The 21,808-nt window shown below is 40.7% G+C and overlaps 1 protein-coding gene across 4 annotated transcripts in view; it reads left to right on the plus strand.

The window, feature by feature from the left end:
* The window catches only part of LOC109408817 (potassium channel subfamily T member 2), a 564,841-nt gene that overhangs the window by 495,470 nt on the left and 47,563 nt on the right, over positions 1-21,808 (plus strand). For 2 of the 4 annotated variants that reach the window (XM_062854367.1, XM_062854368.1), the window contains exons 19-25: positions 8,940-9,083; positions 20,227-20,332; positions 20,391-20,606; positions 20,671-20,834; positions 20,904-21,015; positions 21,094-21,279; positions 21,336-21,548. In XM_062854367.1, the coding sequence (XP_062710351.1) occupies positions 8,940-9,083; positions 20,227-20,332; positions 20,391-20,606; positions 20,671-20,834; positions 20,904-21,015; positions 21,094-21,279; positions 21,336-21,548 (1,141 nt within the window). The remainder of the gene's footprint in view (positions 1-8,939; positions 9,084-20,226; positions 20,333-20,390; positions 20,607-20,670; positions 20,835-20,903; positions 21,016-21,093; positions 21,280-21,335; positions 21,549-21,808) is intronic. The other 2 variants (XM_062854369.1, XM_062854370.1) reach the window with 2 other exon arrangements.

Raw genomic sequence — 21,808 nt, forward strand, 5'->3', positions numbered from 1 at the left:
CAGAACCAATATTGTGATAAAGAAATTTAATTAATCACTGTAACGGTGGCCAGGAAGTGTTTATATGGAAAAGCAACCCGACAAGATGGGAAAACAAAATTATTACAGGCTGTGTTATTTTGATACAATGATTGTTGTAACAGCGGCTGTTATAAAACATGTACCGTTAGTAGTTAAAATAACAAAAGTTCTAAAAAAACTTGTTCCAGTTAAAACAAAAATTTAACAAGTTGATATATAATCATAACAAGATTATATCAAATTTTGTTAGACTAGAATCATAATAAAATTATAACAAGTTCTGTAATATATTCCAGAACAAAATTGTTAAGTTTTGCTATAAATTTCTTGACTCGAGTGACCAAAATAACAAAATTTATGAATTTTTTTCGTTCTCATAAACTCTGAATTCGTTACAAAAAATATAACAAAGATAGCAATAAACGTGTTACAAACGTGTTATACCGCCCATAACTGCATAACAGTCACATTCGTCAAAAGTAGGCATTGGAGAAAATGGAGCTCAAAGTTTGCAACTTGCGTTAATAGGGGAAAGGATTGAAATTTCAAGAATTTGCCATAAACTCAAAATTAATCCTTTAGCAATGAAATCTTCTACAGCTATTCTTCTATGCTTGGCGAAGATGAGCAGAAATAATTAGACCAACATATGATTGGCGGTACGCTATGAATCCAGTGTGACTGTTATGCGGTTACATTAATGAATTTATGATAATGAGACAAAATGACTTGGTATTTATTTCATATTTTGTAGAACAAACTTGTCAAGTTCATTTGGGTGGATGAAAGTACTGATAATTTGGAGATGATTTCCGATAATAACTCAATATTGTCGAAAACTGCAAATGTTACAAATATGCAGTTATGGGCAGTATAATACATAATAAAAGAAATTATGTTATACATCTGTTTTAATAAATTAAACAAGTTTTTTTTTATAATTTTGTTGCTGAAATTATAACAAATGTTAATATAATTTGCTTTGAATATCCCTCTAATACCCAATCCCGCCTTAAGACGGGGTATAGTTTGAGCATTTTTGTAATTTTTGTTTCGTGGAAAATCATTTTTTTAATATTTTTGGCTGATATTTAGGACTGTTCTGTATATCTCAAAATGGTTTTTGTTGCATTTTAAAGCGTATTTACATTTTTTAAAACCTTTAAAATTTGATGTTTTGGCCACCTTTTAGAAATCATTGTTTATTTTGTATTGAATCGCTACAATTAACATATTTTAATTTTTTCCCAAATCATTCTATCTGTGTTTATTTTACAGAAAAAAATATTTTCCGTGTTATTTAAAAGAAAATAATTTTAGAGTGTATTTTATTCCCTTAAATAAAATACACTCTAAAATTATTTTCCTTAAAATAACACGGAAAATATTTTTTTCTGTAAAACAATTTAAAATAATAATATTTCAACAATAATCATAAAATCTCAAAATGTTTTCATCTCAAAAAATCCGTTCCCCAAATTGGCTTCCAGGAAAAATAGAAAAGTGTGGGGATGTTCAAAAATAAAAATTAGAAAAATCAAAAACTGAAATTCACGAAATCGAGAATTAAAAAGAATCATCTTCCAAAACATGTTTAAGTCGATTTTAGATGACGAAAAATGATATTTAGATCAAAATCAAAAATTTGGGTATTAGAGGGATATTCAGATGGAAAAATCCATATAACAGAATTATATCAACTCTTGTTATTCCTTACAAGAGTTGTCATAATTTTGTTATGATCTTGTTTTGCGCTTCTGGTTAGGAGAGGAAGTGTTTTTGGCGGGATTCAGAGGAGTTATGGAAGCGTTACGGAGCAGGTTTTGGGTGTTTCGCAGCATCTGAAGTGCATTACATGGGGTCCGGTGGGAATTCAGGGGGATCAGTAAGTATCAGAAGATTTTTAGAGACCCCTTCACAATATCTTTTGGAGCGCCACTGAAATGCCCTTTGATTTAAAGGTGTTCTTGAAATTCCCTGATACGACCCTGACTTCAAATGTCTCGAAACGCCCCTGAAACTTCCATAATCCCATTAAAACACCCTTGAAGCCATCATAATCAATTTGAAATTCTTCTGAAACCCATTTGGATGCCTCCATAATCCTCCTGAAATGCACCTGAAAAGCCCTTGAACCGCTCCTAAAACCGCTAGGAACTAGACTAGGAACGACCTTAATATGTTCCTGAAACAGCCTGACACTCTCTGATATGACTCTGAAATACCTTGAAACGCCCCCAAACCCTTTTCAACAGCTACTTCTTGAAAAAGGCTCCTGAGATCTCCTGAATCGCCCTTTAAACGTCTGTAAAACCCCCTTAATACTATTCAAATTTTCCTCATTTCCCCATTAAAACGCTAGCAAATCCTGACAGAACGCCCTCAAAAGGCTCCTCAAATCCTATAAATAACCCCCTGAAACGTACCTGGAGTTCCTTGGAACCCCTTTTTATGGGCTCTCTGGGATCTTTCTGAAAGCTCCTTTAGCCCCACATCAAATGCCCTGGAGCAAAACCTGTTCTCGCGAAATAGATTGCCTCAATAAAGTTCACATTTTTAATTTATGTTCCCCCAGTTATATGCACAAAAAGAGGTTCCAGTGTAATGGTGACGATGGCAACGGCGGCCAGAGTGTCTTCATAGAACGGAGCAATGGAAGGTTGCAGGAGCGTTTCAGGGAGGGAGGGGCGTCAGGAGATCTCAAGGGCGTTTGAAGGTGGTCTCAAGAGGTTTCAGAGAGTTCCAAGGGGTCCCAGGTGCTCTTTATGGGGTCTCAGGAGCATTGCAGGGGACCTTAGGACAGTTTCAGGAAGTCCAATTGGGTTTCAGAAGGTACCTGGAACTCTGGAAGTCTTAAGAGCACCAAACACGAAAAACTCTGGAAATCCCGCCAGACTGAACAATATCCGAATTGGGTGAAAGCCAGGTCAAAGTCGGGTCAAATTGTAACCAATGTTGGGCCCAAATCGGGTAATTGTTTGGTCTTTGTCGGATTCGGTGATCAAAATAAAAACAGGCCAGGTGATAGGTGTACGGCGGGATATACAGGGGGTGGCCAAAATGTTTGAGATAGGCAGCTTTTCTTTTTCTCTCACGAAAAAGTTCCACATACTGTAACTTTTCATAGAATGCATCAAAAATTCTCAAATTTTGACTGTTTGTTAACCTACTATATGTGCATTGTTGTTATAAATTTGAGCTCGATTGATTAATTTTTCACAAAGCTAGAACCGTTTTCGTAAAACACTATTTTTCAGACAGCTTATTTTTGAACTGTCTTATCTCAGAAATCAGTGAACCGAATTGAATGAAATTTTGACCGTTATCAACAATATATGATTGCTTAAGTTATTAAAAATTGGTAATTTTTAAACGTTTAAAAAAGTTACCATGGATTGACATTTTTTGAATCTTTATAGAAAAAATGTATATTTTTACATCAATGTCATTAGATTTTAGTTTTGATATCTAAAGATTTTCCACTTCTGTTCTCAATATATCTCCAATTAGATATATTAGAGCTTATTTGGATTGAAGGAAGAACACATTTAGTAATTTTTGTGTGGTATCGTAAGTTTGATTTATTTGCCTCTATATGGGTGAAAATGTTAAACCGGTATAACTCAATTCGCCGTGAGAAAATATTACATTTTATAATGTCGCATCGAGTATCAATATATTGCTGATAAACGTTCAAAATTTCATTCGATTCAGTACACTGGTTTCGGAGATATGACAGTTCAAAAATTGGCTGTCTAAAAAATAGTGCTTTACGAGAACGGTTCTAGCTTTGCGAAAGATTAATCAATCGAGCCCAAATTTGTACCTATAATGCACATATAATATTTTGACAAACAGTCAAAATTTGAGAATTTATTATGCACTCTATGAAAAGTTACAGCATGTTGAACTTTTTTGTGAGAGAAAAAAAAGTTGCCTATCAGAAAAATTTTGGCCACCCCCTGTACGTCATCAATGACAGACATAGCTTTAAGCCTGCGACACCAATAAATGCTTGAGAGCTGTAGCTCAATTGAACAGCAGTCATCGGGGGATTCCAGGGGCACTTCAGATGGTCTCAGGGGCGTTTAAGGGGACTTCAGGAGGCCTCAGAGGCGCTTCACGAGGTCTCTGTCTGGATGCCATTAAAGGCACCTAAACACAATGAAACGACTCTGAAGCCCCTAGGAACCTACTTCTCTCCAGGCAGTCCAGGAACTTCCTGAAAACGCCCCAACTCAATCTCCCAGGATCAAGACCTGTACTAATAAACCCAAGTTACCACGGTGCTGAAGCCGTATTGCATGCAGATATACGGTGTAATTAGTGCAATCACTACTTTGCATGATGATTTAAGGCTGATTTAAAGTGGAAATTACTGCGCGAGAATAGTAAACAAATTGGAACATTACTGTACACCCAAGTCAGAGTCAAAACTACATAAAACATCCACCATCTTGAACTTTGAGCCACCATCTTGGAGACTCTGGATGTCATCTTCATACGCAAAATATCCATATTAGCTGGTTTTAGAGCCCAACACTACTTGAAACATCTGTAATATTGAATTGTGGGCCGCCTTCCTGGATATTTGGGTTTCCATTTCTGAACTCCGGACATCTTTTCTCTACCAAATATACCCTCACTTACTTACCGACCAGGCTAAGGCCGGGGTGGCCTCTGCTGTACATAGTAGCCGTCTCCATTCCACTCGGTCCATGGCTGTTTGTCTCCAGTTCCGCACTCTGCGTAGGGTCCGCAGATCGTCCTCCACTTGGTCGACCCACCTAGCTCGACGCTGCGCTCCACGTCTTCTTGTACCGGTCGGAAGACTCTCGAGAACCATTTTAGCACAGAATATATGTCGTGATTTTAGTCAGGTTGCTATCTGACATCCTGATGACGTGACCCGCCCACCGTAGCCTCCCGATTTTCGCGGTGTGGACGATGATGGTTGGTTCTCTCAGCAGCTGATGCAGCTCGTAGTGCATTCGCCTTCTCCAAGTCCCGGAGTCCATCTGCACTCCACCGTAGATCGCACGCAACACCTTCCGTTCGAAAACTCCAAGGGCGCGTTGGTCCTCTGCACGTAGGGTCCATGTTTCGACCGGTCTAATCAGCGTTTTGTAGATAGTTAACTTCGTGTTACGGCGAACTTTATTCGATCGTAGAGTTCTGCGGAATCCAAAGTAAGCACGATTTCCTGCCACAATGCGCCTCTGAATTTCTCTGCTGGTGACGTTGTCGGCGGTCACCAGTGAGCCCAAGTACACGAATTCTTCAACCGCCTCGATTTCATCACCGTCGATATAAATTCGGGGTGGCGGGCGCGGTGATTCTTTCCTGGAGCCCTTTGCCATTATGTACTTTGTCTTCGACACATTAATGACTAATCCGATTCGCCTGGCTTCACTCTTTAGTCGGATGTACGTTTACGCCATCGTCTCAAATTTACGAGCAATAATATCAATATCATCAGCGAAACCAAGCAGCTGAACGGACTTCGTGAAAATCGTTCCACTCGTGTTTATGGCCGCTCTCCTTATTACACCCTCTAAAGCAATGTTGAACAGCAAACACGAAAGACCATCACCTTGCAGGGTTACGGCAATTGTGAAAAAAATGCGAGATTCGAAAGAGACTCGAGAGTGTTCCTGATACTTGAACTACGCACATCACTCGATCCATCGTCGCCTTGATCAATCTATCAGTTTATCCGGGAATCCGTATTCATGCATAATCTGCCATAGCTGTTCTCGATCGATTGTATCATACGCCGATTTGAAATCGATGAACAAGTGATGTGTGGGCACGTTGTATTCGCGGCATTTCTGCAACACCTGGCGGATGGCGAACATCTGGTCCGTTTTAGCGCGTTCACCCATAAATCCAGCCTGATATTGCCCCACGAACTTTCTTGCAATCGGTGATAGACGGCGGCATAAAATTTGAGAGAGTATCTTGTAGGCAGCGCTCAGTAGTGTGATCGCGCGGTAGTTCCCGCAATCCAACTTGTCGCCCTTTTTGTAGATGGGACACACGATACCTTCCATACATTCCTCCGGTAATACTTCCTCCTCCCAAATCTTGGTAATGACCCAGTGTAGTGCTCCCACCAGTGCTTCTCCACCGTATTTTAGAAGCTCGCTTGGTAGTTGATGTGCTCCAGCGGCTTTGTTGTTTTTCAACCGGCCAACCTCCTCCTCAATCTCTTTGAGGTCAGGGGCCGGAAGTCTTTCATCCTGTGCACATACTCCTAGATCTGTTACCACGCCACCTTCGGTACTTGCAACGTCACCATTGTGGTGCTCATCGTAATACTGCCGCCACCTCTCGACCACCTCACGCTCGCTTGTGAAAATATTCCCGTGATTATCTCGGCACATGTCGGCTTGTGGCACACAGCCACTGCGCGAGCGGTTCAGCTTCTCGTACTCGTAGAACGTTCGTGTGTCCTTAGCGCGGTACAGCTCTTCCATCGCTTCGCGATCTCGTTCTTCCTGCTGGCGCTTCTTCATCCGGAAGACTGAGTTCTGCCTGTTCCGCGCCTGTTTGTAACGTGCCTCATTCGCTCTCGTACGGTGTTGCAGCATTCGCGCCCATGCTGCATTCTTCTCGTTTTTCAACTGTTCACATTCGCCGTCGTACCAGTCGATTCTGTGATTCGGAGTCGCGAAGCCTAGTTCTGTAGCCGAGGTACTACCTATGGCGGATCGGATGTCCCTCCTGCCATCTTCAAGCGTAGCTGCGCCAAGAGGGCCTGCTAACTGCTGCGCGTAGTCTTGAGCCACTTCTACGTTACGAAGTTGCTCGATGTTGAGCCGCGGCGTTCGACTTCGACGCGTGGTGATAACTGTTGAAAGTTTTGAGCGCATGCATACAGCGACTAAGTAGTGATCCGAATCTATATTCGCACAGCGGTATGTGCGAACATTGGTTGTATCCGCGAAGAATTTACCGTCGATTAGAACGTGGTCGATTTGATTTTCTGTTTGATGGTCGGGTGATCTCCAGGTGGCTTTGTGGATATCTTTGCGGGGGAAGAAGGTGCTTCGGACTACCATACCACGGGAGGCTGCAAAGTTTACGCATCGCTGGCCGTTATCATTCGATACGGCGTGCAGGCTGTTTCGCCCGATTACCGGTCTGTACATTTCCTCCCTTCCTACCTACGCGTTCATGTCGCCGATAACGATTTTCACGTCACCATCGTATGTTTTCTCTAACTGCGCGTAGAACGCTTCTTTCTCGTCATCAGGTCTCCCTTCGTTTGGACGTTGATGATGCTGTAGTTGAAGAAACAGCCCTTAACTCTTAACATGCACATCCTTGCGTTGATCGGCTGCCACTCGATCACACGTTGTCGCATCTTGCCCAACACTATAAATCCTGTTCCCAGTTCATTGGTGGTGCCATAGCTTTGGTAGAAGGTAGCCGCTCGATGCCCGCTTTTCCACACTTTCTGTCCAGTCCAACAAAGTTCCTGCAACGCCACGATGTCGAAGTTGCGGGGATGTAGTTCGTCGTAGATTATCCTGTCACATCCTGCGAAACCTAGTGACTTGCAATTCCATGTTCCGAGTTTCCAATCGTAGTCCTTATTTCGTCGCGTGGTTCTTTGCCGATTGTATCGAGTCGTATTTTCTCCTATGTTATTCGCAATGGGGATTTTTACGGGTGGCTTATTGGGCCTACCGCCTACGCCAACACTCCTGTCTCGCCGGAGGGCCATCGTGCCAGTTCTGTTTAACGTCCCAACCAACACTGGGACGACCACGCTGATGGGGCTACCACCTTGGATCTACCTGAGCGTGATGCAGCGTTTCTTACTCAGCCGCTGGATGCCAGAACAGACGGTGTTTGAGCCGCACCTCCTTGGTGAACAGACGCTCGAGATGTACCTCCTTAATGTAGCTGAAGTCAAAAGGACAACAGTGCCCATGCTGCACTACCAGCCAAGCACACAACTCTTAGCTGGCGGTCTTTGTCATCGCTTGACTCGTGGAAGCATGAATTAGAAACTTGTGAGGACCAGAGCTATGCTGGACGCTCTCCTTATCGACTCTCCGTTTTGCAGCCCTGTAACGCTAGGATTTTGAATTTAAGTAAATTTTATATTATTGAGCATTGTAAAACTCGTTTTTGAGATAAAACTCAAAAAAAAATCTACACAATTTTTTTTTTGAGAAAATAATAAAATTCATTGAAAATTTCTGAAAATTTTTACTAATTACCTAAAAACTTACTAAAAACCCTTAGCAATACTCCATGGAATTTTAAAAACTGAAGCACTAGACTGGAATAATTATTTCCGTACTAATCATAATTTTAAATTAATCTACTCTTTTGCCTGATTATCACTCATATTGGCTGAACTAATTTAGCTATTTTTAAATCTCTCCATTTTACAGCACGCTTTTTTTAACCTTCTTGCACATACTTTATTTAAAAATCTTTTGAATTCTGAAACTTTGTGAAACATTTCTAGTATTTAGGAGAACTACTCGCTGCATTGGATGGTACTCAATTTATTAACGCAAAAACGTTAATAACTGGTATGATGTTCGTTACTCAGCACCTTCTAGAATCACCCAAAACCTGAGATATATGAAAAATAATACTAATGTTAGAAAACTAACCAACGGTTCACCTTCACTTAGGTTTCCATTAGTAAAACAACCCACCTCTGAGCTAAAAGCCTCAGCCCGTAACCGTTGCTCGTAGTACTCTAATAACATTCAACTAATCTGCCCCTCCCAAGTAGCTCATGTTCTCACACATATCGAGTATTTATTTTCTTTTTCTCATCTGCTCAAATCTATTCCAACCAACCCCCAAAACTCCCATCCCCCAAAAAAATCATCTTGTATTCTATATTTCTCTCTCTCTCCCCCCCCCCGCCACCACCCCCTCTAAAGTAGCATGGGCAGTGCCGATCTGTCCCTCCTGCAAACGGTTTCCCTCGTTCTGAGCTCGACCGGCGAATCAAAGTGTTGTAGTTCGACATCCGATAGCAAAGATTCGACCCACACTCCCCCTGCATGGCATACCGATTGTTCCCGGTAAGTGTGTTCCGTTCCGGTCCAGTCCGGCCCACCGGTCCTGATGTGGTCCCCCACGCCCCGTCCGGTTTGTCTGTTTGTTTGTCCTGGCTGGCTGTGGACACCCCCTCGCTCGAAAGCTTGCTAGTGAGAACACAGTTGGATGCTTTACGTTACGCTTGTTTGATACTATTTTTAGTTAGTTTTTAGAGTAGTGGCAATATGTTCGTTCTTGGCTGAGCTTGGTTCGTGTTTGCGTTTTCTCGTTTCGTTTTTCTTAAATAATTAGAACGGGGAAAGAAAAATGTTTTGTGCATGCAATGCAATCTGTTTAAGTGTTGTTTCCTTGTGAACTTTTACGCGATTCCAGTATTACTTACCTTTGACACAATGTTACACTCTAGGAAAACAACTTTTGTGACGTCCAAATGTGGGAATGGTCTAGAATTGAGCTCGAGCTTGGTTACTAATTCAATTATCGCCGGATTCAGTTTGTAAAGATTTGTGATTTAGTCGAGAACGGTGCCAAGCACATCAGATTGCACGTCAATGTGGAGACATGAATATGCAAATCACTTGCCCGCAGCAGACCGTATACAGAAAAACTGGGCGCGAACTCACACCTTCATACTATTTCATTACGTTCAAGAGGCTTTCTTCGGATGCAGGTAAACTAAATCTAGATGAACATTTGAAAAGGGCCTATCTGTTTTTTTTGTAAACAAACATGTTTTTGTCTCTGTAGAGCCCATCTGCATCCACCCACGCACATCAACACCCTTAACAGATAGCTTGAAGAACACTCTTTCTGATAAGGGTATTGATGTGCCTGGGTGAATGCAGATGGGCTCTACAGAGACAAAAACATGTTTGTATACGCAAAGCAGATAGACCCTTTTCAAATGTTCGTCTAGAAATCTGAAATTGAGCACATCATTCCAAAGCATAGTTGAAAGGAAATTTAGGGAAACAGCGATTGCTGAAAATTCATGCGTATTAAATTTGAGCCCTGAGGAAGGTTCGACAGCCGGACCGAAACGCTGGCAATGATAATAAAGTAATCAGCGCGATTCATGAAACTGTAAGCCGAAACCCACCAAAATCAAACTCATATCCAATCGATAAAATCGTGGGCTTTGTAGCCGAGTGGTTAGCGGCGCTAGCCGTTTAGGCGTCACGAAGTGTGGGATCGATTCCCACTCCAGTCAGAGAAAACTTTTCATCGAACTTAAAACTCTTGTTTCTTCCACCAGGTGTCGTATGTGTTGTCCGTTGCCTAGTGTAAGTTATGTTCAGTTTGTCCAGCCTCTGGCTGAAGACGATGTGTAGTGTCTTTACGTTCAAATCTTCAAAAAAAAAAAATCCAGCGAAACTTCGTACGGATTTTGTTTTAGGAACTTTTTCAGTTGTTCCTGCGCAGATTCATCTAGAAAATCTTTTGTGAACTTTTGTAGAAATAGCTTAGTGATCCCTTCCAGAAGCTATTTAACATTTTTTTCTAGAAGCTTTTTTTCGGAAGTTTTTTAAAGAATTCTTCCGGAATTTCGTCCAAAAGTGCTTCGAGGAATTTGTTCAAAAGTTGCTCAAGAACTCCATGAGTTGCTCTGCTAAATTGCCAGATGTTCTTCCGAGAATACTTCTAGAAATATTTTCATGAGTTCTTCCTTCATCGGGGAGTTGTTGCAGAAGTTCCTCCTTGAATTTTTGTGGAAGCTTCTCCGGCAAGTCTTCCCGAAGTTGCTACTAAAATTTTCACGGAAGTTCCTCCAGGAATTGCTCTGGAAGTATCTTCAGAAACTCATGAAAGAAATTCCTCTGGTTGTTCCTCCAGAAAATCTCCAAATGATCTTTTAAATATTCTTTCAAAATTCCATTCGGAAATTCTCCCAGGAACTCCTTTAGTTATTCTTCCGAAAGTTTCAAGGATATTCTTCCGTTAGTTCTTTCGAAAATCCTCCGGGAACTCTTGCACAAGATCCTATCTATCTATTCTATATATAAAAATGAGTTTGAAGTCCCTTTGAGGCAACAAAACTCACGAACGGATGAACCAATCGGCATGACTTTTGCACGGTTCGGTTCGTATTCATGGTGGCTGTGTTTATATGTATAAAAAGTAGCGAAAATCAACTGGAAAAGTAACAAAATTGATAAAGTATTGATTTTCCATGAGCTGGGATGGAAATCAACACGACCGAATTAAATCAATCTAGAGTGCGGTGCTTAAATGAGCTCAGAAGCTGTCAAACCACCAAAAGATTGGCAAGACAAAGTTTGCCGGGACAGCTAGTCCCAGATAAATAATTTACACGTATAAAAAAGTTTATGGTGATGCTATACGTTCTTTTATGCGGTAAAATTTCATCGCACTAGATGCAGCAAAAGTACAAAAGTGGAGGCGATATACGTGACGATAATAACGTCATACGACTTGAAGTGATAACTTATGCGATGTACGGTATGCACTATTGCAGCGTAATATAGCATCTTATACGACTTAAAAATTTCGACAAAAAAATCTTGTTTCCTTAGACTTGAACTAATGACATTTGGATTATCGAGCCCATTCCACACTAAGCACCAGATCCTACTTGTAAAAGGCTAATTAATTATCATGACATTCTAACTCACCTCAGTGTTCGTTGAAATGCATTTGGTTTACTTACGCTGTGCTACTTCGTTAGACTTTCTGGAGTATAAAACGTCAAAGTGTGATCTCCCGCTCTATTTTTACTATCCCTCTCTGCATCCGCAGTTTAATAGCAACTTTTCCATTGTAATAAACGGTTCTAGTTTCTTATTCTTATTCTCCTTCTTTGTGGCTCTACGTTCCCACTGGAGCTTGACCTATCTCTGTTCAACTTAGTATTCTTTAAGCTCATCCACAGTTATTAGTTGAAGGGCTTTCTTTGCCTGCCATTACATGAATATCTATATTGTGAGGCAAGCACAATCATACACTATGCCCAGGAAAGTCAAGAGAAGCTCCCGACTGGCTCGCGAATTGAACCTGCCGTCTCCCGATTGGCGATCCATAGCCGTATCCACAAGGCTAACTGGAGATCCCGCAGTTTTTAGCTTATGCGAGTTTTTATGCACACTTTAACAAGTTCATGTTTACATTTATGCGATTTAATTCATACACCAATGCGAGATCAGCTGACATAATATGAAAAGCACCATACGAAGTCGTAGAATCATCGCGGTTATGCAATTATGCGAATTCATTTGACACTTTGTGAATTCGCTCGCACACTTTAGCGAATAAGTTAAGTTCATTGCAATAAAACATCAGAATATCTTTTACTATGATGTAGTTATACCTTATATAAATTAATGTAAAATGACTTTATCAGATACATCGCAATAAGTATAAACAAGTCCCTCTGCCGTGCATATACACGATTTTCCTTTGAAAATTCTCCGAACCATCCTCTTTTTTTCTCAAAAATTTCTACGAAATTTAATTTAAGAGTTGTTTTGGTTTTTTTTTTTCAGAAGATCCTTTTGGAATTCGTCCGAATGTTTACAATTATGTTCTTCCGAAAATCCATCTGAAATTTCTTGAGAAAAAACGTATGAGATTTCTTCTGAACGGACAACGGAGCATGCACCAGTGGAAACGGGGAATTACTTAAGGAGTTTCCCGATTTTTTTTACGTCATTCTTGCCGAAGCTCTGACAGTAGTTCTTCCAAGTATACTCGGAAATTCTTCAAGTAAATCAACCTGGATTTTCTCCAGGAGATCCACCAGAATTCTTTCAGGATTTTCACCTAGGAATCCTCCCAGATTTTTCCTATGACTTATGCAGTTTCTGATATAATGGAGAAAATTTTGTGAAAACATATCGAGATCAATAGGACACAATCGGTGAAGAACTAAAATTGAAGTAATGAGCTGAATTTTTGTATGGTGAGAATGGCAATTCTCCGTTTCTGCAATGAAATGATTCAAAAAGCGTAGTTTACATGATTCCTTGCCTAATTTAACGCTGTTTGAGCAAAACATCGGGTAACCATGTTGTTGTTTCCTCCATTTCGGAAGAATTTCCGAAAATATTCAAACAGGAATCCCCAAAAGATTTTGAGGAGGTTTCCCTGAAGAATTTCCAGGATGAATTATCGAAGCGATTTCAGGAAGAACCCTCGAGGGAGTTCCAGGAAAATCACAGAAAGCATTCCAGCAGGAACCGTCATAGCAATTTTAGCAAGATACCCCAAAAAGAATCTAATTTGAAGCCCAAAAGGAATTCAAGGAGGATTCTCCGAAAGATCTAGTAATCATCACAGGATGTTCGGGAGGAATCTCTGAAGGAATTCCAGGAAAAGTTACCGAAGGCATTCAAGGAGAAGTCTCTAAGGAATTTCAGGAGGAATTCCCGAAGGATTTCCAAAAAGTGTTTTCGAAGGAATTCCAGGAGGGTTCCCTGAAGGAACTCCGAAGTGATCACTGAAGGAATTCCAGGAGTAATTTCAGAAGAACTTTCAGGCGGAATCCCTGAAGGATTTTCTGAGGGAGGGAAATCTTGTTGATAAGCCTGATTATGATCCTAAAGAAATTTTAAAGGAACTCCTTCAAGAATCCATGAAAGATTAAGCTACACTTCAGGAGACATCCCTGAATTCTTCTGGAAAAATCTCCAAAAGAACTACAGGGGTGATCACTGGGAGAACTCCTGGAAGAATCCATCAAAAAACTTCTGAAGGAATCCCTGAAGGTACTCTTGAAGGGATCTTAGAATAAACTCCTGGACTAATCCCCGGAGTAACTTCTGAAGGAATCCCAGAATAAATTTTAGGGAGAATCGCTGAATTGTTCTGGAGGTATCTTTGGATCCTACTGTAAGAATCCCTTGAAGAACTCCTGGAGAGATCCCTGTAGGAATTTCTGGACCAATTCCTGAAAGAGCTACTATACTACAGGAATCCTTGAAGGAATTCATAGATTAATCTTTAGAGGAATATCTGCATGAATACTTGCAGGAACTCCTAGACAAATCTCCAAACGACTTCCTAAAAGTATCATTGAAAAAAACTTCATGAGACATCCCGAAAAAAAAATCAAGGTAGATACTTGAAGAAATTTCAGGATAGATCACAAAAGCAACTCCAGGAAAAATTTCTGAAAATATTCCTTGAAAGAACTCCTGCAGAAATTGTTGGATGAATTCCCGGGGTAATCCCTGAAGGATCTTCTGTCAGAATACCTGACCATCTTCCAATTAAATCGATGATGAAACTTCTAGAGGCATCCCTGAAGCTTTCTGGAAAAATCACCGAAAGAATTCCAGGAGTGATCCATGGTAGAACTCATGAAAGAATCCCTAAATATACTTCTGAGGGAATCCCTGAAGGATCTTAGAAGGAACTCCTGGACTTATTCGCAGAGTAACATATGTAGGAATCTCTGAAGAATCTGCAGGGAGAATCCCTGAATTCTTCTGGAGCTATCTTTGGATCTTTTGTTAGAATCTCTGAAGAAAAACCTGAAGAGATCTCTGAAGAAACCTCTGGAGGAATCCCTGAAGGAATTCCAGGTGGAATTTCTGAAGAAACATCTGAACGAATACCTGAAACCCCTGAAGGAATTTCCGAATGAACTTCTGTAGGAACTCTTAGGCTAATCCCTTCTGGATGAATTCCTTATGCATTTCTCTGAGGCATCCTTAAATTCTCCTGAAAGAATCTCTGAAGGAACTTCTGGAGGAATATCTGAGGGAACTCCTATTGGAATCCCTAATGAAGTACCTGGAGGCATCTCTGAATCTTCCTATAAATACTGGGGAGAGCCCTTGAAGAACTCCTGCAGATAACCCTGAAATAATTTCTGGAGTAATCCCTGAAATAGCTACTATACTGCATGAATCATTGAACGAACTGATGGATTAATCCCTGCAGAATATTCTGTATGAATACTTGAAGGAGCTCCTAGAGATATCCCCAAACGAACTCCTGAAAGAATCATAGAGAAAACTTCGTGAGACATCCTGAAAAAAAATCAAGATAGATATTTGAATAAATTTCTGGATAGATATCAAAAGGAACTCCAGGAAAAAATTCTGAAAGAATTCCTGGAGGAATCTTTGAGGAACTCCTGCAGAAATTATTGAAAGATCTCCCGGGGTAATCCCTGAAGGAGCTTCTTTCAGAATACCTGAGAGATCTTCCAAAGAATTCCATGATGAAACTCTTAGAGACATTCCTGAATCTTTCTGGAAAAATCTCCGAAAGAATTCCAGAAGCGATTCCTGGAAGAACCCATGAAACCCTAAAGAAACCTCTCAAGGAATCCCTGAAGGAACTCCTCTTAGAAGTAACTCCTGGACCATTCCCCAAAATAACTTCTGCATAAATCTCCCAAGAAACTTCAGGGAGAATCCTTTGAATTCTTTTAGAGGTATATTTGGATCCTTCTGTTAGAATCTCTGAAGGAAATCCTGGAGAGATCTTTAAAGGATCTTCTGGAGAAATCCTTGAAGGAGTTCTAGGAAGAATCATCTGCAGAAATCCCTGAAACTCCTGAAGGCATCTCTGAAAGAGCTCCCGGTCTAGTCCCTGTAGACTAATCCCAGAAGGACAGCAATTCCTGAAGATAGTTCTGGATGAATTCCTAATGCATCTCTTTGAGGCATCCCTAAATTCTCCTAAAAGTATCTCTGAAGCAACTTCTGGAGGAATATCTGGGGATACTCTTGTTGTAATCAAGGTTGCGACCATTCATTTGCAAAGATTTACATTCATTTGCTATTATCTCAGTTCAGAAGCATGCTATCGAAATACAATGTATGGATGAATTTAACCTTGTAGTTTTATCTGAAAGTTTGCCGAATAACACTGAGGTCGTACACGCATACCAAAGTCGTGAGCGAGCTGCGAAGGCAACTTTCCACAGCGTGAATGTAATTTACATTCACCGCGTGGAGAGTTGCCTTCACAGCTCGCTCACGACTTTGGTATACGTTTGCGACCCCAATGTTATTTGGCAAAGTTTCAGATAAAATTACAAGGTTAAATTCATCCATACATTGTTTAGCGATAGCATGCTTCTGAACTGAGATAATAGCAAATGAATGTAAATCTTTGCAAATGAATGGTCGCAACCTTGGTTGTAATAGCTGAGGCAACTTCTGAAGGAATCCCTGATGAAATACCTGGAGGCATCCCTGAAACCTCCTAGAAATACTGGGGAGATCCTTGAAAGAACTCCTTCAGAGAACCCGAAAAGAGGTTCTGGAGCTAATCCTGAAAGAGCTACTACACTACAGCAATCCTCGAAAGAACTCCTGGATCTATCCCAGGAGAAACTTCCGTAGGAATACTTTAAGAAACTCTTAGAGAAATTCACAAAGGAACTCCTGAAAAAATAATTGAAAACTCTCCATGAGGCATCCCGAAGGAATTCCGGGATAGATCTTTGAAGAAATTCCAGGATATAGCACAGAAGGAACTTCAGAAGAAATTTCTGAAAGAATTGCCGGTGGAATCCTTGTAAGAACACCTGTAACCCCTGAAGGAAAATCTGTCGGAATACCTGTGAGATGTTCTAAAGAAATCCATGATGAATCTCCTGGAGACCACCCTGAATACTCCTGGATGAATCTCTGAAGGAACTTTTTGATACATCTTTGATAGGAAGTTAAGAGAAATCTTTGAAGGAGTTTTAGGAGGAATATTTTAAGGACCTCCTGTACGAATCTCCAAAATACTCCTAGACTAATCCCTGAAGAAACTGCTGTAGGAGTCCCTGAAAATTGTTGTTAAAGAATCCTGCTGCGAGCAAGGATGGGAACACTCATTTGCAAAGAGTTACACTCACTTGCAGTTTTCTCAGTTCAGAAGCGTACAATCAAGAAACGATGTATGGACGACATGCATACCGAAGTCGTGAGGGAGCTGCGAAGGCAACTCTCCACGAGGTGAATGTAAATTACACTCACCTCGTGGAGAGTCACTTTCACAGCTCTGTCACGACTTTGGGATTCGTGTGCGACCCCCACTCCCTTCTGAAAAGTTTTAGATAAAACTACAAGACAAAAGTCGTCCATACATCGTTTCTTGATTGCACGCTTCTGTGCTGATAAAATAGCAAGTGAGTGTAACTCTTTGTAAGTGAGTGTTCCCATCCCTGCAGGCTGAAAGAATCTCTTAAGAAACTTCTGGAGAGATGTGAATGATAAATGAAATCTAATGAAAAATGAAAAAAAAAATAGTTTAAAGAGTTTCGTATTTGAATGCACACCCTGGAATTTAATTTGAGTTTCCCCAGAAGTTTCTGTCCTCATGTATTTACATTTATTTATTCAAACTTATTCCGTTTTCAGATAGAGAGGAGGCTGCTTAACCTATTACTGGTAAAAGGTTATTTTCAATAATTGAAAATACAATAAAATACGCAAAGGCTGTGACTATGTGGAGCTCAGCAGGAGCTTATGAAGAAATCATAGAAAGAAATCCTGAAAAAAAATCATGGCGGAGCTTTGGACGGAATTGTTTGGGGACCTTCGAAAGGAACTCTCGCAGAAGCTCACTAAGGAATTTTCAAAGAACTACTGGAGAAATTCTTGATTAAATTTCATGAGAAACTCTTGAAAGCATTCCTGGAGAAACTCTCGAAGAGATTCCCGGTGAAAGTTTTGATGAAACATTCTGATCAATTCTTTGAAGAAACGCTAGAAGTAATTGCCGAAGAACCTCTTGGAGGAATATTCTGGAAAACTTCTGAAAGAGTTCCCGGAGAAACGTCGGAAGGATTTTCTGACAAAATCCTAAAGGAATTCTCGGAGGTTATTATATAAAGAATTCCCAGAAAAAAACTATTGAAGAAATGTCCAAGGGAACTCTTCAAGAAGGGTCCCAAGAAACTTCCAAAAACAGATTTCTGGAATGAACCCTTTTGAGTAATTTCCGGAGAAACTTCTTAAGCAATTCATGACAACCATTGACAAGAAATTCTCGGAGGAAGTCTCGACAGAATATTTGAAAAAAAACGCCAGAATTTTCAGAGGGATTTACAAAGCAATCATCAATAAAATGTTTAAATAAATTGCTGGAGAAATTGCAGAAATAATTTTTATATGGAAGGTAGCAGAATGATATTCCAAAGCAATTTCCAATGGTTGATTCATCTAATAAAAGGAATTGCCGAAGACATATTTGAAATGATTTCTAAAGCAGTTTCCGAAGGGGGGGCAGCTTATTATTTAATAAACTTCCATACGAATTGCAATTGAGTTTTCAAAGCATGAGCAAGAAGAATTTTCAAAGTAAATACCAGATAAATTCACAAATAAATTGAAGAAAAAATATAATGATTTATGGAGAAACTTTCATAAGAAAATGTAAAAGGAACTATCAATGGGGAAAAGTTGAGAGGGAACGGACGAGTTTTACTGTAGGGGAACGATTCATACAAATTTTCGAAATTTTCCCTTTAAAAGTTGGGGGTTTTTAGTTGGTCAAGGGAATGAGGCTTGGGATTGCCAATCCGGAGACGGCTGATTCGTTACTCATGGAACAAATGACAGTTAAAAACATCTTCACGAAAACGTAGCCACCTAACATGCACCAATCATGCTGTGCATGACCGAGCAACCACCAGATGGAGGTAGTGAGCAAACATCAAACAAGAGCAAAATCGACGTATGCGCAACGAGTGGCCAATCGACCAACTACCAAATATTTTAATCCACCATTAAAAAGGTAATCGATGGAGTGCGAGTCACCAGTCTCTACATACCAAAAATCGATTGAGGGTTTCAGCAAAATTTTGCTGAATTTTTCCGAGCTGAATGTGCCATTGAAAATTTTGTTGAAATTCAGCAAAATTAGCTGATTTGCTCATTATAAATACTTCGCTGATCATCAGTTTTTTTTTATCTGTATTAACGAGATTTTTAGCCCTAGGCTAGTTCATCTCGGGACCCACGCTTTACTTCCCTTCCGAAGGAAGAACTCACATTTTTTTGTGAGTTTGTCGGGAGTGGGATTCGATCCCAGGTCCTCGGCGTGATAGTCAAGTATTCTAACCATCCCATCAGGTCCGCTACCCGATCATCAGTAACGTTTTGCTGAAATTCACTAAACTTTGCTGAAAGTTCAAAGCGTTTGGTGTGTAGTGTGACGTCTGTTTTTCTGTGGTAGGCAGGGCAAGTTTTAGTAAAAACGTAGAGCCAGAAAGAAGTTCCTTCTTTAAGTTTAATTCTGTCACAAATGCGTCTAGTCAGGTCGGATAAATGAATGTTTTCTTTTTTCACTTTTGACATATGTATTCACTAATAGGGTGGTTCAAAAATCATCAACTGATAAGAAGATAGGGTTGATCGTGTAAAAGAGCCAAATTGCAACTATTAGGCGGCTGACCTAGTCATCAGTCCCCCTCCCTATCAGTAGTTTTTTTTTTTTCAAGGTATTCTTTGAAATCTCAAAAAACATGGCTATGCTAACCCAAAAAAAAACAGGAATAAGTATACAACCTATTACTTATTTGACTTTAGTTTAACAATTCAAATTCTCATTTGTAAGTTTTTTCTACCTGACTGAGATAATATGCTGTATATTGATTCTGATTATCGATTTTTACCATTCTGATTTAAGTAACTTTTTATAACGATTACACTTCCCGATACAGTCAATCATATTGTCGTAACTGAAATTTTCTAAAGCATACCTTGTAACCTTAACTCATACACAAAGAGACAGATGTATTCTCAGTTAAAATCTCTTTTCAAAGTGAAATTATAGCCTGGTGGGTCGTACGTAAAAGGCAAAAAGCTAAAAGTCAAATGACGCCTCGCTCGATCCGTTTTATTAGATGTAGACATCTTGTTTTGTACTAAACGTGTTGCAAGCTACAATTAGAATCGTTTAGTGCATCGGATCCACATTAGATCTAGCAAAGTGTCCGTTCTTGTTGAACCAAGTTCCTATATGTTTGTTCAAGTTAATTGCGCCTACAGTTTAGATAACGTTCGATAGTTGCTCGCAGATCCGCTTCATGAACAACAATCAAGATGGCGTTTTTACAGTTGTTGGGGTGAAAAACAGCCGCATTCTCTATTGTGGGTTACTTTAATCATTTGGATGAACTCTGACCAGAACTGGTTCAGAATTCATCGAAAAAGCAGGGCGTTTCATTCCTAATCACCTACTTTCTGTATTCCACAGAATCGTTAAAGGTTTCCCTCCCGTTTCACCGTTCATCGGAGTCAGTCCAACGCTCTGCTTCCTACTGAAAGAGAAAAAACCCCTATGTTGCTTACAACTTGCTCAAGTAAGTATCCCCCAAGGCATTCGCTTGATCCGTCTGATTCATCTCTCGTTTCGTCCAGGTTTGCGAACACTGTAGCTATCGGAACGCCAAAGAGTACCAGTGGCAGAACAAAACCATTATCTTGGCCGCCGATTACGCTTCCAACGGTATCTATAACTTCATCATCCCTCTGCGGGCGCACTTCCGCTCGAAAACGTCCCTCAATCCGATCATTTTGCTGCTGGAACGGCGACCGGACATAGCCTTCTTGGACGCCATCTCCTACTTCCCATTGGTAAGGACCGGGCCCGACCAAGTTGGCTTTGACCTTTTTCCATTTGTTTCCAACTTTCCTCAAGGTTTACTGGATGCTGGGTTCGATCGACTGCTTGGATGACCTGCTGCGGGCGGGCATCACGTTGGCCGAGAATGTGGTCGTTGTGAACAAAGAACTGTCAAACTCGGCCGAAGAAGACACGCTGGCGGACTGTAACACGATCGTTGCCGTGCAAACCATGTTCAAGTATGACTAGAAGCGGGGATTTGGGTCCGGGGCCTTACCGTAACTGATATCTTGTGGTGTGTTTCTTAGATTCTTCCCTAGCATTCGTAGCATAACCGAACTGTCACAGAGTTCCAACATGAGGTTCATGCAATTCCGCGCTCACGATAAGTACGCCCTACACCTGAGCAAAATGGAAAAGGTAATTAGATCGCTAGATGCACAACTAACCGGTTCCGATCGAACCAACTCTGTTGACACTTTTGCTGATCTCCAACAGCGTGAGAAAGAGCGTGGTTCGCACATTTCGTACATGTTCCGATTGCCGTTCGCCGCCGGCAACGTCTTCAGCGCGTCGATGCTGGACACCCTGTTGTATCAGGCCTTCGTCAAGGACTACGTCATAACCTTCGTAAGACTGTTGCTCGGTATTGACCAAGCGCCAGGCAGTGGGTTCCTGACCTCGGTAAGACTCGGCTGTGACTTTCCAAGCAGTATCCAAGACATTCCCGACCGTTTCAGATGAAAATCACGAAAGATGACATGTGGATTCGAACCTACGGGCGACTGTATCAGAAGCTTTGCTCGACGACTTGTGAGATTCCGATCGGGATCTACCGCACGCAAGAGACCAGCGGCGCTGAAGCTTCACATGTGAGTAGCTCACCCATCGCCGAAAAATGGCGTCCGTTTGGATCTTTCGGCATTAAACATTGTGTGCGGTTGCGACCAACGGTGAGTCCCAACTCTGTCTTCAACCATGAAAAAGACATGACTAAAAGGCTGCCTACATTTACCACTTTTCGAGCCTTTTTCTTACTATATTCAAGTTTTTTACTGCAGATTTCAATACTTCCACATTCTCTTTGGATCTTCTTACGTTTCTTTGTTTAACTTTATTTATTCTAATTAGTTTCAAGTTTTTCCCACTACTCCTCTTACTCTGTATTCTTTTTGCCTCTCTTGCTCGTTTTTGAACTCCTCTCTCAATCTCT

The sequence above is a fragment of the Aedes albopictus genome, chromosome 2 (assembly GCF_035046485.1).
Source record: "Aedes albopictus strain Foshan chromosome 2, AalbF5, whole genome shotgun sequence".
Classification (NCBI taxonomy): Eukaryota; Metazoa; Arthropoda; class Insecta; order Diptera; family Culicidae; genus Aedes; species Aedes albopictus.